The 24827-nt window shown below is 52.9% G+C and overlaps 1 protein-coding gene across 1 annotated transcript; it reads left to right on the forward strand.

Moving 5' to 3' along the window:
- The first annotated feature begins 3919 nt into the window (after positions 1-3919).
- LOC137141293 (mucin-2-like) lies at positions 3920-24796 on the forward strand. Its single transcript, XM_067530129.1, has 8 exons — positions 3920-5743; positions 6133-9353; positions 9403-9743; positions 17575-17874; positions 19073-19372; positions 22665-22904; positions 24264-24385; positions 24773-24796. The coding sequence occupies exons 1-8, from the start codon at positions 3920-3922 to the stop codon at positions 24794-24796; spliced, it is 6372 nt and encodes a 2123-aa protein (XP_067386230.1).
- The last annotated feature ends 31 nt before the right edge of the window (positions 24797-24827 follow it).

Raw genomic sequence — 24827 nt, forward strand, 5'->3', positions numbered from 1 at the left:
GACGCACTTCCGACTACCCCGCGATGGGTCGTGCATGGGTGGCACCTGGCATTCCCTTGTGGATTTTCTTGGGGTTCATGGTTTTTTCTCTCCCTGTGACAGGTAAGGGCATACAGCTTTCCTTAATAGTAAGACGGAACCAGATCTTCAGCTGATGTCGGTTTATACCCGCTGGGGATCAGGCCTGATTGACTCCAATGAAGGTCTGCCCAATGCACGCCCGGCGGGGAATCTTTGATCTGAGCATCACAAAATGGGTCATTATTATCATCATCCATACTTCATAGAATGTATGGCTGGGGAAACTGAGGCACGGAGAGGACACGCCTTGACCAGGCCAGTGGTAGGAATAGAACTGAGGAAACCTGGCTCCTTAGTCCCTGCTCTAACTATTCTAAAGGAGATCCAAAGCACTGAGCTAGATGGTCTGAACTGGGGCTAATTCCTTCATCTCCCTTTCCACATCTGTAACACGGCGATAATTATCCTTCCTTTGTCTGGTTTGTCTTTTTAAATTGGTTTCTCTCTAGGGCTTTGATCTAGGGTTTCCAAAGTTGTATTTCAAAATTAAGGGAATGTTTTCTTAGCACCCCCGCCCCACCTCTCCTCCTGATATTATTATTATTACTAATAATACTACTAAGCAGTACTCGCCTACATTCACCAGGGGTATTTCTTGCTGTTTTTTGCAGCACTGCAACTCCTGATCTTGCTGTACAGAGATGAAAAAAATAAGGCACGTCCCTTGCAAGAAGGGGCTGTTGGCAACCTCAGCTGAGGTTTTGCACGATGCTATAATGCATGTGCTCATCGCAGACTGCCCTTTCCCTGGATCTGGAAATAGACCCCACCAGCCCTGCCTCAGTTTTACTGATGCAAGAGATAAGCCCACAATGTTCACATCAGCACTTGAGCTAGATCCAGATCTGAATTTTGGAACCCTCTCACCCAGTTGTTCTCAACCAGGGGCACACGTACCCCTGGGGGTATGCAGAGGTCTTCCAGAGGGGACATCAGCTTGTCTAGATAGTTGCCTAGTTTTACAAGAGGCTACCTAGAAAGCACTAGCAACTTCAGTATAAACTAAAATTTCATGCAGACAATGACTTGTTTATACAGCTCTATATATTACACACGGAAATGCAAGTACAATATTTCTATTCCACTTGATTTATTTGATAATTATATGGTAAAAATGAGAAAGGAAGCCATTTTTCAGCCGTAGTGTGCTGTGACATGTTTGTATATTTATGTCTGATTTTGTAAGCAAGTAGTTTTGAAGTGAGGTGAAACTTGGGGGACGCACGACAAATCAGACTCGGGAAAGGGGGACAGATGTCGGGAAAGGATGAGAACTGCTACTCTCAGGTTCCTGGGTTGTTTGGATCTGGGGTTTTACTAAGTGATCCATTAAATTTGGGGGCAGTGAAGCTAAACAAGAGTTATGAAATGATCCAAATTTTCCAATGAGTGTCAACAAAGGGCACAACTGGTTTTAAAATGATGTTCTGGTGGGTAATATACAGGAGCGGGAGTCAGGACTCCCGGCTTCAACTCCCATCGCCGGGAGGAGAGTAGGGTCTAGTGCAGTGGTTCTCAGCCAGGGGTACTTCTTGTACCCCTGGGGTACACAGAGGTCTTCCAGGAGGCACATCAACTCATCTAGATATTTGCCGAGTTTTACAACAGGCTACATAAAAAGCACTAGTGAAGTCAGTACCAACTAAAATTTCATACAGACAATGACTTTATACTGCTCTATAAACTGTATGCTGAAACGTAAGTACAATATTTATATTCCAATTGATTTACTTTATAACTATATGCTAAAAATGAGCAATTTTTCAGTAGCGGGCTGTGACGCTTTTGTATTTTTATGTCTGATTTTATAAGCAATTCGTTTTTAAGTGAGGTGAAACCTGGGGTACACAAGACAAATCAGACTCCTGAAAGGGGAACAATCGTCTGGAACAGTTGAGAACCACTGATCTAGTGGTTAGAGCAGGGGGGAGCTGAGATTTAGGTCTCTTGGGTTCTAGTCTCCGCTTCAAAACTGAATGTCATTGATTCCTGCCTGTGCTGCTTGTTTTCTCTATGAATTTGGCCAAGATAATTCCCCTCTTTCTTTCTCCCATATGGAAAATGGAGCTAATTATACTTACTCACCAGACAAGGGGTTTGTGCAGAGGAATTCATTCGTAAAGAATTTTGATAACTTTAGAGGGGAAAAAAATAGACACCACAAAAGATTATTTAATCCACTGGTTTGAAAGTCAATGAATTTCTGTAATGTGACAGATAGTTCCTTCGTCACGCATGCCTTACACCATTTATATGTTTTTGTTAGAATTTCACCCATGATTGGTCAGTAAATAGAGGCTCGTTTCTAATCATGTTACCTGATTGTAGATGTCTTGTATTGCCATAACACTTGCAAATCCCAGCTGAGATCAGGGTCCCGTTGTGCAAGGCGCTGCACGGACACACAGCAAGAGACACTCCTGCCCTGACTAAAATCAGGGCCCTGTTGTGCCAGGTGCTGTACAAAGAGATGGTCCCTGCCCCAAGACATGGCCCAGTGACAAATGCCCATCCATTTTGATGGATCTTGGCTTGGGCCTCATTGAGTCTAGAAAAAATTTGTAAAGCTAAAAATACATGTGAGAAATGAACAAATAAAGCAGGGAGGGGATGGCCTGACAGTTCAGGTCAGGAACACGGCACCAACAGATTCCACTGAGAGATGGTTTATGGGAGGTGAAACAATGTATATTGTGATGAATAAAGAGGCTTGATCATCCGCAAAGTGGTAGGAACAGGAAGTGGGCTATGGGGGCACTGGCTGGCTAGGGGAGTGAGGAATGGGATACTGGGTCCTTCTCCTCCGGGGGGTCACCAGCCCCAGAGAAAGACGATCAAGCAAGGAGAGTTGACTTTGAGGCCGCTGATTCTATTCCTGTGCAGGGAAGCAGCGGCCAGGATACGTGCTATTGATGGCGCGGTCGGCACTAGGGACTTGGCGAGGAACGGGGGACCTTCCCCCTTTATTTCTGATCTATGCGCTGGCACGGCGCGGCTGGTGGGCTGCGCGTCCCGAGCGATCACGGCACATGGTCTCGGGTTGTACTGCAGGTAGAGACGTCTCCTCAGGAGCGGAGCCGTCAATAGCTAGGTCCAGTGCAACCACGGGAGGGCGACACCAAGCGCCGCTGGGAGAGGGACGGGGGATCCCCGGACGCTGTATAAACCACTGCTGTTCTCCCTTTCCCCAGGGGGAACGTCCTCCACGATGGGTACAACTGAGAACGCAGCCATGGCCAACACAGCCACTGCCGGGGCCACCACGACCCCCAGTGCTGCTCTCACCGTGAGCTCCCCCTCTTCTCCCACTGCAACCGCCAGCTCCCATCCCACCGCGGCCCCCACCTCCTCCCCCCCCACGGCCCCAACCTCCTCCCCCACCACGGACCCCACCCCTTCTCCCACCGCAGACCCAACCTCCTCTCCCAACGTGACCCTTACTTCCTCCCCCACCATGGCCCCAACCTCTTCTCCCACCATGGCCCCAACCTCTTCTCCCACCATGGCCCCAACCTCTTCTCCCACAGTGACCATCAGCTCCACTTCCACCGTGAGCTCCAGCTCCCATCCCACCACAGCCCCCAGCTTCTCTCCCAACACAATCACCACCTCCACCCCCACCACGGCCCCAATCTCCTCCCCCACCACGGCCCCCACCTCTTCCCCTACCACGAGCTCCATCCCTTCTCCCCCAGTGACCACCAGCTCCTCTCCCACCGCGAACCCCACCTCTTCTCCAAACGTGACTCCCAGCTCCTCTCCCACCATGGCCCCAACCTCTTCTCCCACCATGGGCCCCAGCTCGACTCCCACCGCGAGCTCCAGCCATTCTCCCACCATGATCATCAGCTCCCCTCCCACCACGGACCCAACCTCTTCTCCCACTACGGCACCCACCTCTTCTCCCACCACGAGCTCCAGCTCCTCTCCCACTGAGAGCTCCAGCAATTCTCCCACCACGATCAGCAGCTCCTCTCCAACCACAATCACCAGCTCCATTCCCACCACGGCACCCACCTCTTCACCCACCACGGGCTCCAGCCTTTCTCCCACCACGGCACCCACCTCTTCTCCCACCACGGCACCCACCTCTTCTCCCACCACGATCACCAACTCCTCTCCCACAACGGACACAATCTCCTCCCCCACCACGGCCCCAACCGCTTCTCCCACCACGAGCTCCAGCAATTCTCCCACCACGCTCAGCAGCTCTTTTCCAGCCACGATCACCAGCTCCGCTTCCACCATGAGTTCCAGCTCCTCTCCCACCACGGCCCCAACCTCTTCTCCCAACATGAGCTCCAGCCCTTCTCCCACCGTGACCACCAGCTCCGCTTTCACCGTGAGCTCCAGCTCCCATCCCACCACGGCCCCCACCTCCTCTGTGACCACGGTCCCAATCTCCTCCCCCACCACAGCCCCAACCTCCTCTCCCACCACGGCCCCAACCTCTTCTCCCACCATGGCCCCAACCTCCTCCCCCACCACGGCCCCAACCTCTTCTCCCACCATGGCCCCAACCTCTTCTCCCACCACGGCCCCAACCTCTTCTCCCACCACGAGCTCCAGCCCTTCTCCCACCATGATCACCAGCACCGCTTCCACCACGAACTCCAGCCCTTCTCCCACACTGACCACCAACTCCGCTTCCAACGTGAGCTCCAGCTCCCATCCCACCACGGACCCCAGCTCTTCTCCCACCACGAGCTCCAGCAATTCTCCAACCACGATCACCAGCTCCGCTTCCACCATGAGCTCCAGCTCCTCTCCCACCCCGGCCCCAACCGCCTCCCCCACCACGGCACCCTCCTCTTCTCCCACCCCGGCCCCCACCTCTTATCCCACCACGAGCTCCAGCCCTTCTCCCACAGTGACCACCAGCTCCTCTCCCACTGAGAGCTCCAGCAATTCTCCCACCATGATCACCAGCACCGCTTCCACCACGAAATCCAGCCCTTCTCCCACACTGACCACCAACTCCGCTTCCACCGTGAGCTCCAGCTCCCATCCCACCAAGAACCCCACCTCTTCTCCCACCACGAGCTCCAGCTCCTCTCCCACTGAGAGCTCCAGCAATTCTCCCACCACGATCAGCAGCTCCTCTCCAACCACAATCACCAGCTCCATTCCCACCACGGCACCCACCTCTTCACCCACCACGGGCTCCAGCCTTTCTCCCACCACGGCACCCACCTCTTCTCCCACCACGGCACCCACCTCTTCTCCCACCACGATCACCAACTCCTCTCCCACAACGGACACAATCTCCTCCCCCACCACGGCCCCAACTGCTTCTCCCACCACGAGCTCCAGCAATTCTCCAACCACGATCACTAGCTCCCATCCCACCACGGCACCCACCTCTTCTCCCACCACGAGCTCCAGCCTTTCTCCCACCACGGACCCCACCTCCTCTCCGACAACGGCCCCAACCTCCTCCCCCACCATGGCCCCAACCTCTTCTCCCACCACGGCCCCAACCTCTTCTCCCACCACGACCCCAACCTCTTCTCCCACCACAAGCTCCAGCCCTTCTCCCACAGTGACCACCAGCTCCTCTCCCACTCAGAGCTCCAGCAATTCTCCCACCATGATCACCAGCTCCGCTTCCACCACGAACTCCAGCCCTTCTCCCACACTGACCACCAACTCTGCTTCCACCGTGAGCTCCAGCTCCCATCCCACCACGGCCCCTACCTCCTCTGTGACCACGGCCCCCACCTCCTCTGTGACCACGGCCCCAACCTCCTCCCCCACCACGGCCCCAACTTCTTCTCCCACCATGGCCCCAATCTCTTCTCCCATCATGGGCCCAACCTCTTCTCCCACCACGGACCCCACCTCTTCTGCGACTATGGCCCCAACCTACTCCCCCACCACGGCCCCAATCTCCTCCCCCACCACGGCCCCAACCTCCTCCCCCACCACGGCCCCAACCTCTTCTCCCACCATGGCCCCAACCTCTTCTCCCACCACGGCCCCAACCTCTTCTCCCACCACGAGCTCCAGCCCTTCTCCCACAGTGACCACCAGCTCCTCTCCCACTGAGAGCTCCAGCAATTCTCCCACCATGATCACCAGCTCCGCTTCCACCACGAACTCCAGCCCTTCTCCCACACTGACCACCAACTCCGCTTCCAACGTGAGCTCCAGCTCCCATCCCACCACGGAACCCAGCTCTTCTCCCACCACGAGCTCCAGCAATTCTCCAACCACGATCACCAGCTCCCATCCCACCACGGCACCCACCTCTTCTCCCACCACGAGCTCCAGCCTTTCTCCCACCACAGACCCCACCTCCTCTCCGACAACGGACCCAACCTCCTTCCCCACCATGGCCCCAACCTCTTCTCCCACCATGGCCCCAACCTCTTCTCCCACCACAAGCTCCAGCCCTTCTCCCACAGTGACCACCAGCTCCACTTCCACCGTGAGCTCCAGGTCCCATCCCACCATGGCCCCCACCTCCTCTGTGACCACGGCCCCAATCTACTCCCCCACCACAGCCCCAACCTCCTACCCCACCACGGCCCCAATCTCTTCTCCCACCATGGGCCCCAGCTCCTCTCCCACCATGAGCTCCAGCCTTTCTCCCACCGTGACCACCAGCTCCGCTTACACCACGGCCCCAACCTCTTCTCCCACCACGGCCCCAACCTCGTCTCCCACCGCGAGCTCCAGCAATCCTCCCACCATGATCAGCAGCTTCTCTCCAACCACGATCAGCAGCTCCATTCCCACCATGGCACCCACCTCCTCTCCGACAACGGCCCCAATGTCTTCCCCCACCACGGCCCCAACTTCTTCTCCCATCATGGGCCCCACCTCTTCTCCCCCACCACGAACTCCAGCCCTTCTCCCACAGTGACCACCAGCTCCGCTTCCACTGTGAGCTCCAGCTTTTCTCCCACCACGGACCCCACCTCCTCTCCGACAATGGCCCCAACCTCTTCTCCCACCATGGCCCCAATCTCTTCTCACACCACGGCCCCAACCTCTTCTCCCACCACGGCCCCAACCTCTTCTCCCACCACGAGCTCCAGCCCTTCTCCCACAGTAACCACCAGCTCCTCTCCCACTGAGAGCTCCAGCAATTCTCCCACCATGATCACCAGCTCCGCTTCCACCACGAACTCCAGCAATTCTCCAACCACGATCACCAGCTCCCATCCCACCCCGGCACCCACCTCTTCTCCCACCACGAGATCCAGCCTTTCTCCCCCCACGGACCCCACCTCCTCTCCGACAACGGCCCCAACCTCCTCCCCCACCATGGCCCCAACCTCTTCTCCCACCACAAGCTCCAGCCCTTCTCCCACAGTGACCACCAGCTCCACTTCCACCGTGAGCTCCAGCTCCCATCCCACCACGGCCCCCACCTCCTCTGCGACCACGGCCCCAATCTACTCCCCCACCACGGCCCCAACCTCCTACCCCACCACGGCCCCAACCTCTTCTCCCACCATGGCCCCAACCTCCTCCCCCACCACGGCCCCAACCTTTTCTCCCACCACGGCCCCAACCTCTTCTCCCACCACGAGCTCCAGCCCTTCTCCCACAGTGACCACCAGCTCCTCTCCCACTGAGAGCTCCAGCAATTCTCCCACCATGATCACCAGCTCCGCTTCCACCACGAACTCCAGCCCTTCTCCCACACTGACCACCAACTCCGCTTCCAACGTGAGCTCCAGCTTCCATCCCACCACGGCCCCAACCTCTTCCCCCACCACGAACTCCAGCCCTTCTCCCACAGTGACCACCAGCTCCACTTCCACCGTGAGCTCCAGCTCCCGTCCCACCACGGCCCCCACCTCCTCTGTGACCACGGCCCCAACCTCCTCCCCCACCACGGCCCCAACTTCTTCTCCCACCATGGCCCCAATCTCTTCTCCCATCATGGGCCCAACCTCTTCTCCCACCACGGACCCCACCTCCTCTGCGACCATGGCCCCAACCTACTCCCCCACCACGGCCCCAACCTCTTCTCCCACCATGGCCCCAACCTCTTCTCCCACCACGAGCTCCAGCCCTTCTCCCACAGTGACCACCAGCTCCTCTCCCACTGAGAGCTCCAGCAATTCTCCCACCATGATCACCAGCTCCGCTTCCACCACGAACTCCAGCCCTTCTCCCACACTGACCACCAACTCTGCTTCCACTGTGAGCTCCAGCTCCCATCCCACCATGGCACCCACGTACTCTCCGAAAACGGCCCCAACCTCCTCTCCCACCACGAACCCCACCTCTTCCCCCACCACGAACTCCAGCCCTTCTCCCACAGTGACCACCAACTCCGCTTCCAACGTGAACTCCAGCTTCCATCCCACCACGAACCCCAGCTCTTCCCCCACCACGAGCTCCAGCAATTCTCCAACCACGATCACCAGCTCCGCTTCAACCATGAGCTCCAGCTCCCATCCCACCACGGCCCCCACCTCCTCTGCGACCATGGCCCCAACCTACTCCCCCACCACGGCCCCAACCTCTTCTCCCACCACCGCCCCAACCTCTTCTCCCACCACGGCCCCAACCTCTTCTCCCACCACGGCCCCAGCCTCTTCTCCCACCATGGCCCCAACCTCTTCTCCCACCATGGCCCCAACCTCTTCTCCCACCACGAGCTCCAGCCTTTCTCCCACCATGGACCCCACCTCCTCTCCGACAACGGCCCCAACCTCCTACCCCACCACGGCCCCAACCTCTTCTCCCACCACGGCCCCAACCTCTTCTCCCACCGCGAGCTCCAGAAATTCTCCCACCATGATCAGCAGCTTCTCTCCAACCACGATCAGCAGCTCCATTCCCACCATGGCACCCACCTCCTCTCCGACAACGGCCCCAATCTCTTCCCCCACCACGGCCCCAACTTCTTCTCCCATCATGGGCCCCACCTCTTCTCCCACCACGATCACCAGCTCCTCTCCCACCGCAAACCCCACCTCTTCCCCCACCACGAACTCCAGCCCTTCTCCCACAGTGACCACCAGCTCCGCTTCCACTGTGAGCTCCAGCTTCCATCCCACCACGAACCCTAGCTCTTCTCCCACCACGAGCTCCAGCAATTCTCCAACCACGATCATCAGCTCCGCTTCCACCATGAGCTCCAGCTCCTCCCCCACCACAATCATCACCTCTTCTTCCACCGTGAGCTCCCCCACCACGAGGCGATCACCAACTCCTCTCCTCTCCCACCGTGAGCTCCAGCTCCTCTCTCACCGCCCCAACCTCTTCTCCCACCGTGAGCTCCAGCTCCTCTCTCACCGCAACCCCCAGTTCCGCTCCCTCCATGAACCCCAGCCCTTCTCCCACCCCCACCTCCAGATCCACTCCCAACGCGGTCCCCAGCTCCCCTCACACCTCGACCGTCATCTCTTCTCCCACCGCGAGCTCCAGCTCCAGCTCCCCTCTCACCGTGACCCCCAGCTCAGCCACCTCCATGACCCCGAGCTCTGTTCCCATCATGACCCCCATCTCTGCCGCCACCTTGACCCCCAGCTCTGCTGCTGGAGCTACCAACACGGCTACAATCTCTCCACAATCTACCGTCACGACATCCAAGAATACTTCTGATCTTACTTCGTCTGGTACTGCCGCCACCTCCATCCCTCTGCTCACCAGCTCCAGCGCTTCTGGCACGACGGCCTCATCTGCTCCAGCCCCGGGTAAGTGTGCTCAGCATTCGGTGTGAGCAGGAGGCACCGAAAGGCATCCGGCTGAGCGCAGGGCCCCGGCGGGTCTGCCAGGTGCTGCACATCCAATGCGGCTGTTCAGCCAGAGACCAACTCAGATCAATGTATGTGCCCACAGCTGGGCACCCAGTGACCATGCCCGTGAAGACCAAAAGGTCAGCATTTTCAGTTCAGAGCTATCGTTTATTGAACAGCAGATGTCACAGACAAACAGAGAGGACTATACAATGTCTCTCCTTAGTAAGCCTCAGTTTCCCAAGCATAAACCCTCAGTAACTATGCTGGCCCCACACAGGATCCTGATTGGTAAGCAAAGCGGGATAGCTACCACTCCTAGGTGACGACCGTCTCTTCCTCCTTCAGGTTCCCTCAAGTCCTTGGTCTATTTTCTGACTCCCTCGTAGTGGGGTTTTGCCTACCCCGAGGCCCTCTGATCTATGATCCCTTGGAGCAGGGTCTAGGTTACCCCGAGGCCTTAATCCTTCTTCTGTCTGACAGTATCACCCGCCCTCTTGGATATATGAGATATAGATAGAAAAGCTAGATACCCCGTACTGATACCCTCTTCCCAAAGAAGTCATGTGTCCCCAAAATATGCTTTGCCAGTGAATTATGTGGCATATCCCAGCGTAATTTGGGAGGGGGCTGCAGGGATTGGCTGATATTCACTTCACGTGGACTACGCCCCTCCAGGCACCTGATGTCACGTCATTCCATAGGGTCAGTTGACCCAGGTCAGCTCGCCCCAGATTCGCCATCGCACGCCTCCATATGTACACACCAGGCGAACTGGCCGCTGGCTGCCTGGGACCACTGGTCTCCCACATCAGCAGAGCTGCTCACACGGGATCTGGACAAACGTTTGTGACACACGTTGAGGCCGAGGCCACGTTGGGCCTTTTCAGTGGTTTTTCCATAGTCTAGTGCGACGAGGCCCTGCTCCCAGAATCCTCTAGCCCTCAGGCTCACCCAACGTGTCCATTGTAATGCTATATAGTGAGTCAGCACTGTCCAAACAGAGCAATACCAGCTCTGCAAACCACCTACCAAAGTGGCTCGTAGATCAGCATTGCCAGGCTTCTCCCAGTAGCTCCTGCCAGGTTGGATGCTCATGGGTTGCGGTGGGAGGGGTTGGATGTACCAACAAGGTCATTGATGGATGGGCACCAAAGGTGCCCAGCGCACTCCTTGCCCATGAGATGGCCCTCCCTTGACAAACCTTGGTGAGTTTCTTACTCAGGGAAACTTCCCAGCATGCTGTGCCTTGGAGGGACAGAGCAGCCGTCATGTAAGTTTCATTCACTTCCACGATCAAGGCTTGTTATAACCCTGTGGTCATTTTTACCCACCAGGTTCCATCACAACTAGAGGAGATACGACTTCTTCTGGCCACGCCGGGTCTGGACCGGCCAGCTCTCCCAGTCTATCTGGATCCACAACACCCCCAGGCACTGCCACCACAGCTTCATCGCTTGGGTCTTTTCCCATCACCTCACAGACCACCGGTGAGATGATTTCCTTGCTAAATGACTGGACTGGTCAAAGGACTTCTTTTGAGCCTTTGGGGTGGATAGGCAATTGGGATTTTGACCCAGTGAAAGTTTTCACTTGCCTTGAAAATGTTGCAGATTTCATCAGAAAACTGCAAATCAAAGCTTTTCAGCTGAAAAGCAACAGTGTTTCAGGGATTAGCTTACATTTCAGGGGGGGGGGGGGAGGGGGCGTTGCTTAATTTTTTTTTTTTATCTGCGGGCAGTTTAGAGCTGAAATTTTTGGCTGAATTATTTTCAGTTTTGGACTGATTTAAAAATGTGTAATTATTAGTCAACTTTTTTACAGAGTGGGCTTAAAATCTTAGGGGTGTTGGCTGGTTTTGGTCAAACCATTTTTAATGTTTGGATTTTCAGTTAGCACTGTGTTTTCAGGGATATTTTTAACAACAATGATTTGTTTTTGGTCTTGTTTCCTTTTCACCAAGATTCTCCATGGGAAAAGAAACCCATTTTCTGACCACCTGTACTAAAGAGGGAAAGGGTTTGGTCCAATGGATCAGGACTGGGATTCAGGTGCCCTGGGCTCCAGTTCTGGCTCTACCAAAGGCCTGCTGGGCAAGTCACAACACCTCTCTGCCTCAGTTTCCCCCCCTGTAAAACAGGGATAATGAGACTGACCTGCATTATGGAGCTCTTTGAGACCTACTGATGAGAAAAGCTGTCTAAATTAGATTCCTACTGTTATTTATATTACAGTAGACTCTGCATGATTTTTTTGGCGGGGAGGTTAAAACAAATTTCATCTTGTGGCAATAAGTAGAATGTATAGGCTTTTTTTTTTTTTTTTAAAGACACTTGTCACAAATTTTTTATTGGAAAAAAAAAAAAGCCCCCAGCCATTTCCCTGCCCACATAAAAATGTCAAGCAGTGCTAATTATTATCCCTATCTTGCCGATGGGAAAACTGAGGCCCAGAGACAGAAGGCGACTTGCCCAATGTCATGCAGAGCGAGATGGCGGACAGGGCCAGGAACTGAATTTCTTGAGCCCCAGACTGGTTTATAGAGTAGAATCACTCCCAGAATCTGCATTCAGACAGGGGCTCGTCTAACTGATGTAGCCAGCCTGATGCTTGGAGAGCCAAAATGAATCACCCCATCTGATGATTGCAATCTGAGGAGGAAATGAATTTGGGAGGCTAATCCACTCTAATCCTGCATGGCTCTTGAGATCATGTATAAAACAAACTGGGGAACCCACCGCTGTGCTCCCTCAACATCCCCTGACTGTAAAGATGGCCTTTCACCCTGCCCTGACCATCCATCCCTCCCTGATCTCATCCCCTGCAGCCTCTCCGGATATGAGCGCCTTCCCCTACTGGGCCATTATCCTTATCTGCCTGGCCGCGCTGAGCCTGCTGTCTTTCTGCTCTGTGGTAAGGATCCCGGCAAGGGGGCTGGGCCGTGGGATCCCCAAGCAGTTGAGTGGGTGTAGATGCGTGGCAGGCCGCAGCCCAGATCTCTCCTCCTTGAGCTAAAAGAAGTGAGGCTGCAGTAGTAGGTTGTTATCCTCTATGCAGGGCGGCAGCTAGAGGGCAACACAGCACCCACTTTGGGGCTCATGGCAGAAGAAATACCCCTCTGTGTGTGGGTGTGACAGCCGTCTGCATACACGCTACAGGACTCCTGGGTTTTACGCCCAGCTCTGGGAAACGTGTGGAGGGTAGGGTGGAGTCAGGACTCCTGGGTTCTATCCCCAGTGCTGGGAGGGGAGTGGTATCTAGTGGTTAGAGCAGGGGGCTGGGAGTCAGGACTCCTGGGTTCCATCAACAGCTCTGGGAAGGGAGTTGTGTCTAGTGGTTAGAGCGGGCACACCCACACAGTGTCTTTTTCCCCTGCCATTCACCCTCTTTCTCTGTCTCCTGCAGCTGGCTTTTTGCCTGAAGTCAAGGCTGGGTTCTGCTGCCTCCTACCCTGTCCAAAAGGCTCAGCAATTCCTCCAGAACCGGAGCTGACACGATCACAGCTAGGGGACGAATGGACCATCCAGGACCTCTGCCTACAGTCACCCATAATGGGCTGCTCCAGTCTGGCACTTCCCGGCTAATCCAAAACTCCTGTAGTTGGTATTGAGACAAGAGAGCCAGGATTAGCCCTTAGCTACTGCTGAACATACATTGCCCCCTTGGGGGCAGCGGTGGGATGGGGCGTTGTTCCCCTTCTGGGGGTGGGAAACACAGACTGGTGGAATCTGCACTGAGAACTCTGGTGTCCTACGTTCTGCTGCATCGCTGTGTTGGACCTCAGAAGAAAGGACCAGGGAAAATAAAAAGGAAGTGGCTGGATATTGACCAGACCAGATGGTGGTGGGGTCATCCAGTGGTTAGAGCACAGGACTCCTGGCTTCTAGCCCCAGTCCTGGGAGCAAAATGGGTTCTAGCAGATCAGAGCAGGGGAAGCTAGGAGCCAGGACACCTGGGTTCGATTCTTCCTCCTGCTGGCTGCACGGCCCCCATTTAACAAATATTTCCTCAGCACGGCTGTAGTTGGCTGACGTGGACTGTGAGCTCTTCAAGGCAGTGACCGTCCCTCCCGCTGTGTCTGTCCAGAGCCTGGCATAAATGGGGCCCTGATCGTGATGAAGCACGGATGCTCTGCCCTTCTCCACCTCTCAGAATCAGAAAGGCTTGAATCAATATACTTGAAGTTTCGCCCCTGGTGAAAATATATACATAGACCAGGCCCGCGAGTTGTAAATTGTGTAGCTAAGACTGTACATTTTATTCTTGTTTCACGTTTGCACATTTGCACAGAGTGGGGTTACTTAACCCTGCCTTTATTTATCTATGGATTGTTAGTCTAATATATACGTTTATCATGTATTTATCTGTCAATTGTTATTTTAAATAAATATATATATTTCATCCATGCCATTCCATTCCATCCTATCATCATCTTTTCCTAGTCCATCTCACTATTACTGGACCACACCAGTGGGCCCCATCAACACTTGTATCCCCTACCCCCACTCCAGGCTCACCGTGGTTCAGTGCAATGGGCCCCACCTAGGCTGGTATCCCCACCCCACTTCAGGTTCACCCCAATAGGCCCATCTTGCCTGATATCCCACCCAGCCTGGTGTTTGTGCTAGTCATGGAAGTCAGAAGCCAGGATGGCTGGGCCTGTATCTCTGGGGAAAGCTAAAACTACCGTGATGGCCTGTTTCTGGGTCCCAGTCCTGCTGGGGGCAGGAGAAAGAAGGCTATCTGCCTCCCCACGAAGGAGGGATCCCCACTTTTATCACAGTTGGTTAGGCTCCCTCCCAAAAAATCCACAATTTTTAATTTGAGCTAATATATTTGGGAGGGTTTTTTCTGTGACCTCTGAGTCGTGTCTGCCACCTTTACTGCACAAGGGGCAGGGTTAGAGGTTTACCTTGTTCCAAAAAATAAATAAATAAATAAAAGCAGAAAGTAGAGCTCCACCCCTACTCCCGTGACTCCAGGAGCTAGGGCTTCGGTGGGAGGGGGGGCACAGAAATGCACAAATCACAAGAGTTTAATGCTGGAGCCCAGCTCACCTGCTCTCTCTGGCACTGCGGACCCCAGGCAAAGAAAGAAATGGATGGGCCTATTGAGCTGATCTGGGGCAGGAGGGAGCAGGCAGGATACCAGGCTAGATGGGCTCATGTCAGGTGGAGAAACTGACACATCTGGCTTCTGCCCAGATCGGGGAGCGCCTGCACTGGGTGGGACTGGCTGATGATCCCAGGGGAAATAAGCAACCTAGACAAATCGTGCAGAGGCAGGTCAGGGGCTGGATCACCGGGTGTGTATAGTGCTGCAGACACAGCCCCTCCTTGCCACCCCTTAAGCCAGACCAGCTGGAAAGACAAGACAGCAGGCCTGTGTCACCTCCACAACCTGCCCCGCTCGCCGATTGATTCTTCCTGCTGGCTTTGAGCCAAAGCCAACCTGGTTCCTTATACTCCAAACCGGTGCATGGGAACAGACTACTAATGATCGTGCTGCCGGTGCCTCTCAATCCCAACCCACAGCCCCCTGCTATCCCAGCCTGGGGCTCCCCTCCCACAGCTGTCAATACCCCGACGCCCCATCTGCAGCCCCCGCTGCCCTTCCAGTCCCATTGCACCCTATCTTCCCCTTGTGGCTGCACAAGAGATCGGATAAAAGACACTACAGCACTGCCAGTTAGCAGCGGCATTTCAGCGCCGAGTAAAATCCCGGTCCAGCTGTGCTATGCGGCTGTTCCCCAGCTGCCCCACCCCAGAGATGGCTGCATTTCAGTTCCGGCTGACGCGATCGCTGAATAGACCCATTTTGGGATCCTCGCCAGCACCTGTCACTAGGGTTAATCCAGCTTCTTGGGTGGAAACAGCCAGCGTGGGGATGACACAGTCGGATGCTATATTATTTTGGTAGTTTCCTTCTCTTTTGTGTGATTCAGGGAATAAGAGAAGACACACCTTAGAGAAGATACCTGGGGTGGAGGGGGGCAGAGGGAATGTAGGCAGGGCCATCTCAGGGAGATGTCATCGGTCCAATGCCATTATAAATACAACGGTGCTCCCAGTCTGCTGGCGACAGAACCCGGAGCACAGAGCTTCCCGAAGGATGCGGCCACCCAGAGCAATGCTACTCTGCTTCTTTGTTTTGTCGCTGCACTTAGCAGGTAGGTCATTCAGCCCCCAGGCTGCAAGGGCGGGGGATGTGGGAGTACGGGCAAGGTGGCAAATGAATTGCATCCTGTTCTCAGGTGTGCTCTGAAGGCAGGGACCCTAAGGCACAGAGAGGGGTGGGATTTGAACAAGGTCACCTGGAGAGGCAGTGGGAAAGCAGACTCTGGAACCCAGGAGTCCTGACTGCAAGCCCCTCCCCCTTTCCCTCCCCCCTGCTCTAACCCATTAGACCACACTCCCTTCCCAGAGCTAGGAACAGAGTCCAGGACTCCTGGACTCCAGGCCCCTTCCCCTCCTAGAACCACTGGCTCCCACTCCGTGCCCAGAGAAGAGAACCCAGGAGTCCTGGCTAGAATGTGAATGTGCCCGAAGCAATGGGCTGAGATTGACAGAAGGTGGGTACGTTTCCCAGTTGGATCAGACATGTCCCAGGGAGGCGGGGGAGAAAAGTCCCGCCAAGGGAGAAACAGGCTGCAGGGGATGGTGGTGTACTGACCAGGGGCTGGGTGAAACGGTGATGCACACTGACGCTCCTTTCTCTGACTCACTCCTGGGTGGGAAGGGAGAGGCAGGAAGTTTTGATCTTCCCCTCCACTAAGAACCTCACCTTGCTGGGGCTGATTCTGGAAGCTCTGTGCATGGGGGCAAACTCTGAGCGAGCACCAGGAAGCGAGTGACACGTTGTGGTCTTCATCTCAGTGACATTCAGTGAATTCCTAACTGCTTCCTTCTCACGAGCCGGGAAATAAGCAACTCAAGGAAATCAGCTACGCCTCTGCCCGTTGCTTATTTTTTTGGCAGGCCCTGTGATTGACACGGGTGGGCCCAAGCGAAACAGAGGCTGATAAAAACGCGGGATGAATTGCTTAAAATCTGATGGGGCGGGCCTGCTTCCAAAGTGGGTGGGCCATGGCCCACCCAAGCCCACTTGTAGCTACGCCACTGGTGACAGGAAACAAACCCATGACTTGTCCAGTGATTGGAGATTAGAATTATGAACCAAATATTTCCCCCATCAAAGAGGGATTTCATCAAAAGACATGGAATTTGAGGGAGAAAGCGTCATCTGGGATTTCCCTCCCCCCACCCCCCAACAATGTTTTGATGGGAAAATTCAAAGTGAGATGAAAGAGGGAATGGTTTTGCTTCTGTTCCAACTGAATTTTTAGTTTTGTTCCCATTTAAAAAAACAAAAACAGCAATTTTCCAATGGGCAGGCAGTCGTGAAAGTCAAAAAAACAAAAGCAAAGTGATAAATTACCATAGGAAAGGGGAAAATTTGTTTTACCTTGGTGAAAGAGATTTGGGTTTGATTTTTCATTGGGAAAAAAACACCCCACAACAACCCAGAATGCCCAAAACCTTTGGGGGCTCATGGGAGTTGCAGTCCCCCAGGGAGCCCAGCATATAGTGGAAAATGGGGCCATGAATCACCTGAACTACAACTCCCATGAGGCATTGCAGTGCCATTGCAGAATCTAAATATTTCAAGCTTTTTGTCCAAAAAGTTCCCCCAAAAGCTCCATTTTCCCCAACCTGCTTGAGTGTCCCTAGCCCTGGTTCTCTGGCTCAGTAACACCTTCCCAACGGGATGTCTCTGTCTCTCCCGTTAGTCACCGGCATTGCTGTGTCAGCCAACCAAACCACAGCACCACCGACAGCAGCTGATGGCCCCACGGCAACCATACAAGTCACCAACAGCACAATGGCACTGGATGACGTCACCCCCACCACCCCGACGCCTCCAGCCATCACCATCAACACCACTGCACCAGCAGCCTCTAACATCACTGTGTCACCACCAGCAGTCACCAGCAACACTGCCACGTCCACACCGACCAACACCAACCCCTCCTGGGCAGGAGACAGTGCCACCACCGTATCGGCAGCAGGAACAGGCCCCACTGTGCCAGGTATAAGAAACACCTTTCCAAAAATCTCATTAAGTTTCTCTATAGCAAACAATTAGCTCATTAGCAAACAATCAGGGTGCCTCACAATCTTTAACATATTTTCCTGTGAGGTGGAGCAACGGTATTATCCCAGTTATACAGATGGGGAAACTGAGGCACAGACTCGGTGACTTGCCCAAGGTCACAGAGGAAGGCTGTGGCAGAGCATGGAATTGCACTGAGGCTTCACCCAGTCTAAGTGAGCATCCTCACCACTGGATGGAGAGTTAAGGTAATAGATACTGGCCTGTTAAACGAGAGCATGGAGGTTTGCCAACACTTTGAGAGTCTAGTTACAGCTAAGGTTAAATGACAAAGGTCTGAAAGTCCCCACAATTATGAAAAAGATTTGGCTTTGATTTTTCATTGAACAAACAGAACACCCAAAAGCTGAACTAAAAATATTGCAATTCTGAAATGCTGACGCAGGGTCTCATGGGAATTGTAGTTCAGCCAGGGAGCCCCATCCATAGAGGAGAATGGGGCCATGAGGTATCCAAATTAGTTCTCCCATGATGCACTGTGACTGTAAAATTCCTATGATGGGATACCATGGTGCATGATGGGAGACATAGTCCAGCCAGCCCAATCTATAGAAGAACATGAGGAAATGAAGCACCTGAACTACAACTCCCATGATGCACTGCAGCATTAGACATGAAATATTACAGCTTTCAATTATATGGCAAAAAGTTTGCCACACCACAGCACCACTGATGGCCCCATGGCAATGATACAGGTGGGCAAAACCAGAAATATTTTGATACTGAATTGGCACTGGGATGCCTCATGGGAGTTGTAGATCAGGTGCTTTGTGCCCCCATTCTCCTCTATGGATTGGGCTCCCCATATTGACTTCAACTCCCATGAGCCCCCAAGGTCTCCCATCATGGCTGCAGTGCATCATGGGAGATGCAGTCCCCCAGGTAGCCCAACATATAGAGGAAAATGGGGGCATGGTTCACCTGAACTCCCATGAGGCATTGCAGTGCCATTTCAGAATCTAAATATTTCAGGTTTTTGGGGCAAAAAAAAGTTGAAATCTCTCTAAAAAAGCTCAACTTCTCCCAACCCACTTGTGTCCCTAGCCCTGGTTCTCTAGCTCAGTAACACCTTCCCAACGGGATGTCTCTGTCTCTGTCTCTCTCTCTCTCATTAGCCGCCAGCACTGCTGTCCCAGCCAACCACACCACAGCACCACTGACAGCAGCTAATGGTCCGACAGCAACCATACAAGTCACCAACAGTACCAGGGCACTGGATGAAGTCACCATCACCACCCAGACATCTCCAGCCATCACCACCAACACCACCGCACCAGGAGCCTCCAGCGTCACTGTGTCACCACTAGCAGTCACCAGCAACACTGCCATGTCCACATTGACCAACACCAACTCCTCCTGGGCAGGAGACAGTGCCACTACCGTATCGGCAGCAGGAACAGGCCCCACTGTGCCAGGTACTAAGAGGGGAAACCCCTCTTCTTTGCATCTAGCATTGGTGACAATCAGAAACCCTGAGGTTCTCCTGACAGATCATTCTCTGGATCATCCCTTCCTCCCCATGTCCAACTCTCAGATGTGAAGCTGTTACAGCCCCAGCTAGGAAAGTCTTATGGAGGAACTTAATGAGGTTGTGTCTAAAGTGGCGCCCATTAGCATACTACTGGAGTACCTCACAATCTTTAATGTATTTCCCTGTGAGATGGAGCAGTGCTATTATCCCAATTTTAAAGATGGGGAAACTGAGGCACAGACTCGGTGACTTGCCCAAGGTCACAGAGGAAGGCTGTAGCAGAGCATGGAATTGCACTGAGGATTCACCCCATCTAAGTTAACATCCTAACCACTGGATGGAGAGTTAAGGTAATAGATACTGGTCTGTTAAACGAGAGCACAGAGATTTACCAACATTTCTGGGGAGTCTAGTTAGTGCTAAGGTTAAATGACAAAGGTCTGAAAGACCCCCCAAGTTATGAGATTTCTAAAACTGTAACTCTGGCCCCTGCAATGCTCTCTGCTTCTTCTCACCTTGTTAAAACACCAGGCTCCCCTGGGGGTTATCAGGTAGTATCATATTTTGAGACAAAAAAATTTGTCTTGTTTTTCAGCAACACAAAACTTTGTTTAAATGACAAAGAAACCAAAAAAGTCTTCCAGGGCACAGACCCCTTTGGTGCTCCCCCTGGTGGCTGGGCATGGTGTAGCAGGCTCTCACATCTCTAACACCCCCCCCCCCCCCAACGGATAGTCATTCCAGCCCTATGGTGCTCTGTCCATTCTTGCGACTGAGCCCTCCAGCCTCCCTTATAGCCCCCCCCCCCCCCCCCCCCCGCCCCTTCTGAGGTAAACTGAGTCCCACAAATAAGAGTCCAGTGTTCTCACAAAAGGTCTTCGACACCAACCCTTTCACCCTCATTTCAGGGCATTCAAGGGTCCTTACCTCCCCTTATATCAGGGGGTTTCAGGGTACCTTCCCCAGGGGCTGGCAGGGGAACCCAGGCCCGCCTGCTCGCCCATTGGGATTCTTGCCAAGGGATGCTGCATTGATCAGACCTTCCCCACCTACCTCCCTGGCCCTCACCTTTCCTCAGTCTATCTGCACGTCATTCCACCAGCCCCTTCCCAGGCCTGCTGTATCCATGCCAGGCTCCGTGGCCTCTCTTGGTCCCACCACCCCCCCATCTTTCAGAGCCAGGGCCTCCCTGCCAAGAAATCCCACTGAAAGTACAAACAAACCTGTCTTCCTCAGGCTTCAGCTTCCATCCCTCCGCAGTTTCCCCTGCTCTGTTCCGTAGTTCAACACCCCTCAGGTCTTTCTCCCTGGAGGTCCCAATGCTGCTCTCACATCAGAACTCTCCACCTCAGAGGCTTCTCCTTGTTTCTCCCGGCCTCTCCCCAGCCAAGATCCCGCTCCTGGGACCTGCAGGAGTTTTCCCACTCTTTGGGAGCCTGCCTACTGCCTGAGAGTAACTTCAGGACTCTTTCCCTCCATTGTGCAGCCTCCCCTCTCATCAAGACTTCCCAACAAGGCTTACTCTGTCACTGGGCTAGCCATGCCATTGGGTAGGATAACTAAGCTCTCCAGGTCCCCTTAACTTTCAATATTAGGGAGGGATATAACCCCCCTTTCAAAGTCCAAAAAAGCGCCAATACAAACCAATCCATCTTGTTTGTTTTACAGAGGAGGGAACAACTCCCTAACTTGCTCAAACAGATTCTGCAATAATACAAAAACCACCAGAACCTACAGAGAATAAGGAACTTTCTATTCAATGCGGGAAAGAACAGGCCCAAAGCTGCATCAGTCATCCATGCAAAAGTCTAAACCACCCTGCTCTCCACCTTTAAGTAGTCACCAAGGTTATGTACAGTTATGGTGTCTCCCAAACTGGGTCTGCAAGAACTCTGGGTAGAATGCTTATGCAGATGAGGCAGCTCTGTGGCTGTTCTTCCCCCTGATCACCAGCAGAGGGCAGCAGAAAGCTTCTTAACCTATAGAACTATTGGGCATTAATTTTTATTATTGGTCATCAGATCTTTCGTTCTGTTTTGCAGACCTGTCAAGCCCAACCCTTTTAAATCAGAGGTCAGGTTCTTTTTAAGCCACATCTACACTTCGAGCTAGGAGTGCAACTCCCCCACCTATGCACACATATTCGTGCATACACATGTATAAATAGCAGCATAGACAGGGTTGCATGGATATAGGGTGGCCATCTAGCAAGTGTGAAAAATAAAGGCAAGGGGTGTGGGGGTAATAAGCACCTATATAAGACAAAGCCCCAAATATCAGGACTGTCCCTATAAAATTGGGACATCTGGTCACCCTACGCAGGTAGCAACAGTGGGTTTATGCTTGGCACAGCTCAGCCATGCCTCTGGTACCGCTACCCCAGCTACATTGCTATTTATACTCCCACTAGCTCAGTGAGAACCAGCACAAGTATGTGTGCTCAAGTGGGGGTGATGGTGGGGGGGGAAAATAAAAAAATCACTGGAAGGGGACTTCTTTTAAAGTCAAGCCAAGCACCTTACATAATCACAGGACTCCAGGAGCTGGGCATTTCAGAATAGCCAATATCATGAGACTTGTAAATGAAATCATGAGGTTTGGAGAGGGTGAGTTGTTGAGAATCCAGTGGAAATTACTCCTTCAGGAATTACCCGCTCAGAAGGGCTTCAGTTAGCACCAGATGGAAGATTGCCCATGGTAACTCATTTTTAAATAAAATTATGAGTTCAGAGTGGGGAGGCTGGGGGGGGCGCTTGGTAAAAATATTTTCTGGAAAATTAATTTTATTTTTTGGTCAAAAAACTAAACAACTGAAAACTGAATTTGTCATTTTGGGGCAGACACCTAAATATTGTGTTTCTAAAATGCCACTGTTGTGCCCCATAGGATGTGCCACTTGGGTGCCTCACAGCTCCATTCTCCTCCTTAGATTGGGCTTTACCTAGGGACTTCATCTCCCATGATACACTGCAGCCATGAAGGGAGGCCATGGTGGCTCATGGGAGATGTAGGTCAGCCAGGGAGCCTGGCTTATTGAGGAAGTGGGGTGTGAAACACCTGACCTACAACTCCCATAACCATCCCAACACTATCTCAGATCAAAACATTTCAAATATTTCCCCCTTCCCAAAACCTGAGGCTTCCATGCAAAAAACCTCCCATTTTCCCAGCCATCTCTTGTCTCCACAACCTTGGTTCCGTAACATCTTCCCAATGGGGTGTTCCTCTCTCTTCAGCCTCCAGCACCGCTGCATTGACCAACCACACCACAGCACTACCCGGCAACCATACAGCCCCCCCGGCAACCATACAGGTCAGCACCAGCCCCAGGACACCAGAGGAGGTCATCAACACCAGCAAGATGCCTTCAGCCATCACCACCACCACCACCACACCAGGAGCATCTAACAGCACCCCAGCACCACCAACATCCCCCGGTAATGCCGTCACGCCCACATGGACCAACAGCAGCCCTTGTGAGGCAGAAAACAATGCCATCACTGTACGCACAGCACAAACAGACACCACCGAGCCACGTACAGAGAGCCACCACCCTCCTTTGTCACCAAAGCGGGGTGAGATTGGAGGCTGTAAGGCTTTCCCCATACATCTGTGGTGGATCCTCAGTGGATGTGGGACTCGTAAAGGCATCTGGCAGGGAGCATTCAGCTCAAGCTACAGCAGCTCCTGCTTTGGAGATCACTGGTTCAATCCTCCATGCATCAGCCCAGATAGCGAGTGCCCCCCCCCCCACAACTCAATCTTCTCGCTAGTCATTTTCAGGGGCTGATTTTTCAGTGGACGTGTGCTCAGCATGCTTGGAAAATCAGGTGCCATTCAGGTATCCAACTGAGCTCTTCCCCCTCCACGCCTCCAAAAACAAACCCTTGTGGCACCCCAGATTACTCATCACTTCTGAAAATTTAGGCTGTCCCCACTCCCGACACGTACCTGTTCCCATTGCCAATTCTCCATCGTCAGGGGATTTACTCACACTCTGGTGAGTGGATATCAGAAAGACAGTCAGCCTCGCGGACACAGCACACGACCATCTGCATTTCAGTTTCACACTTCAGCCAGCATTTTAAAAAAGCCTAAGGAAATTCCAAGACCAAAAAAACTAGTCACGAGACAAGTTAGGCCTGTCAATACCAAGCAGTTAAATTAGGAGAAATTATAAAAGTAGTGTTTTGGTTTTTTTAAAAAAATATTTCCTTTAAAGAAAAGGAAACTCCTGGACAAAAACTGCTAGGACAAGAATTAAGGTGACAAATATTGCTTAATTCAAATACAGAGGCAATGTTGCCCACAGAATAAAACACTGAATTAGAAGTCAGGAGAGCTAGTGTCTATTTCTGGCTTGGCCTTCTGGGAGATCTAAGGCAAGTCACTGCCCCTCCATGCTTCAGTTTCCCCATCTCTAAAAGGGAGATATGATACAGACCCCCTTTGTAAAGTACTTTGAAATCTACTGATTAAAGCACTATAGATGAGCCAGGTTTTGTTATTGTAAGAGCACTGATGCAGCTATTTCTTTAAGTTTATAGTTTAAAACAAACTAAGGAAATTCTGAAACCAAAAACTTCATTAAAACAACAGTTAAGGTTATAGATATTGCCTGACTACATTAGACCACTGAGGATATTAAAAATTGGAGAGTCTACTTAATATTAAGGTTAAAGAAAACCCAAATATGTTAGATTAATCATATTTCACACACACCATTAACTATGCTCCTCACAACATCACCATTTCTTTGTTCTCCCTGAGTTAGCAAGTTCCTCTTTGGGGACCAGGTATATATGGCATCTCTCTAATTGTCCTTCCCCCTGTAGGTACAGCCCGCACCCAAGATCCAGGAAAGCAACCGCTGGAATCCTGGAGGATTATCTTGATCTCACTCGGGGTGGTTGCCGTCACCATTCTGGGCTGCATGGGATGCATCTTCTTTTTCAAGGTAAAGGTTTGGGGGAAGGGGAGGAGACATTGGTTGAGTTTGGGGAATTGAGAACTCCTGTGGCCTGGGGGCTTCCAGCAGATGATTACTGGCTCTCTAGCTAAACCCCCAAGCACCACCAATCCAACAGCTGGTGGGCTAGGATGATCTGGGAAAGGGAGAATGCAGGAGCACTTCTGAAAGAGGTGTGACAACATTCAGTTTATCCTCCTCTGCACCCAAAGTCTCTAGCCCCATAAGTTCTCTTACCTCTCAGGCAAGCCCAGAGTTTCCTAAGGAGGCAGATCCTAGCTCCTGCCCCACTCCCACTACTCTACCCCTCCCCAGCGTGATTACCTCTCCTCCCTTGCCTTTCTCACGCTGGTTTCACTTTTGCTCCTCTTTCAGGCTCCTTGGCCATTGCTTGCCTAGAACCAGCTAGGTCTGGTTTATATAGACCCCT

Source organism: Emydura macquarii, unplaced genomic scaffold (assembly GCF_026122565.2).
Source record: "Emydura macquarii macquarii isolate MOO-44397 ecotype Brisbane River unplaced genomic scaffold, CSIRO-AGI_Emac_v2 contig_3035, whole genome shotgun sequence".
In the NCBI taxonomy this organism is placed as follows: domain Eukaryota; kingdom Metazoa; phylum Chordata; order Testudines; family Chelidae; genus Emydura; species Emydura macquarii.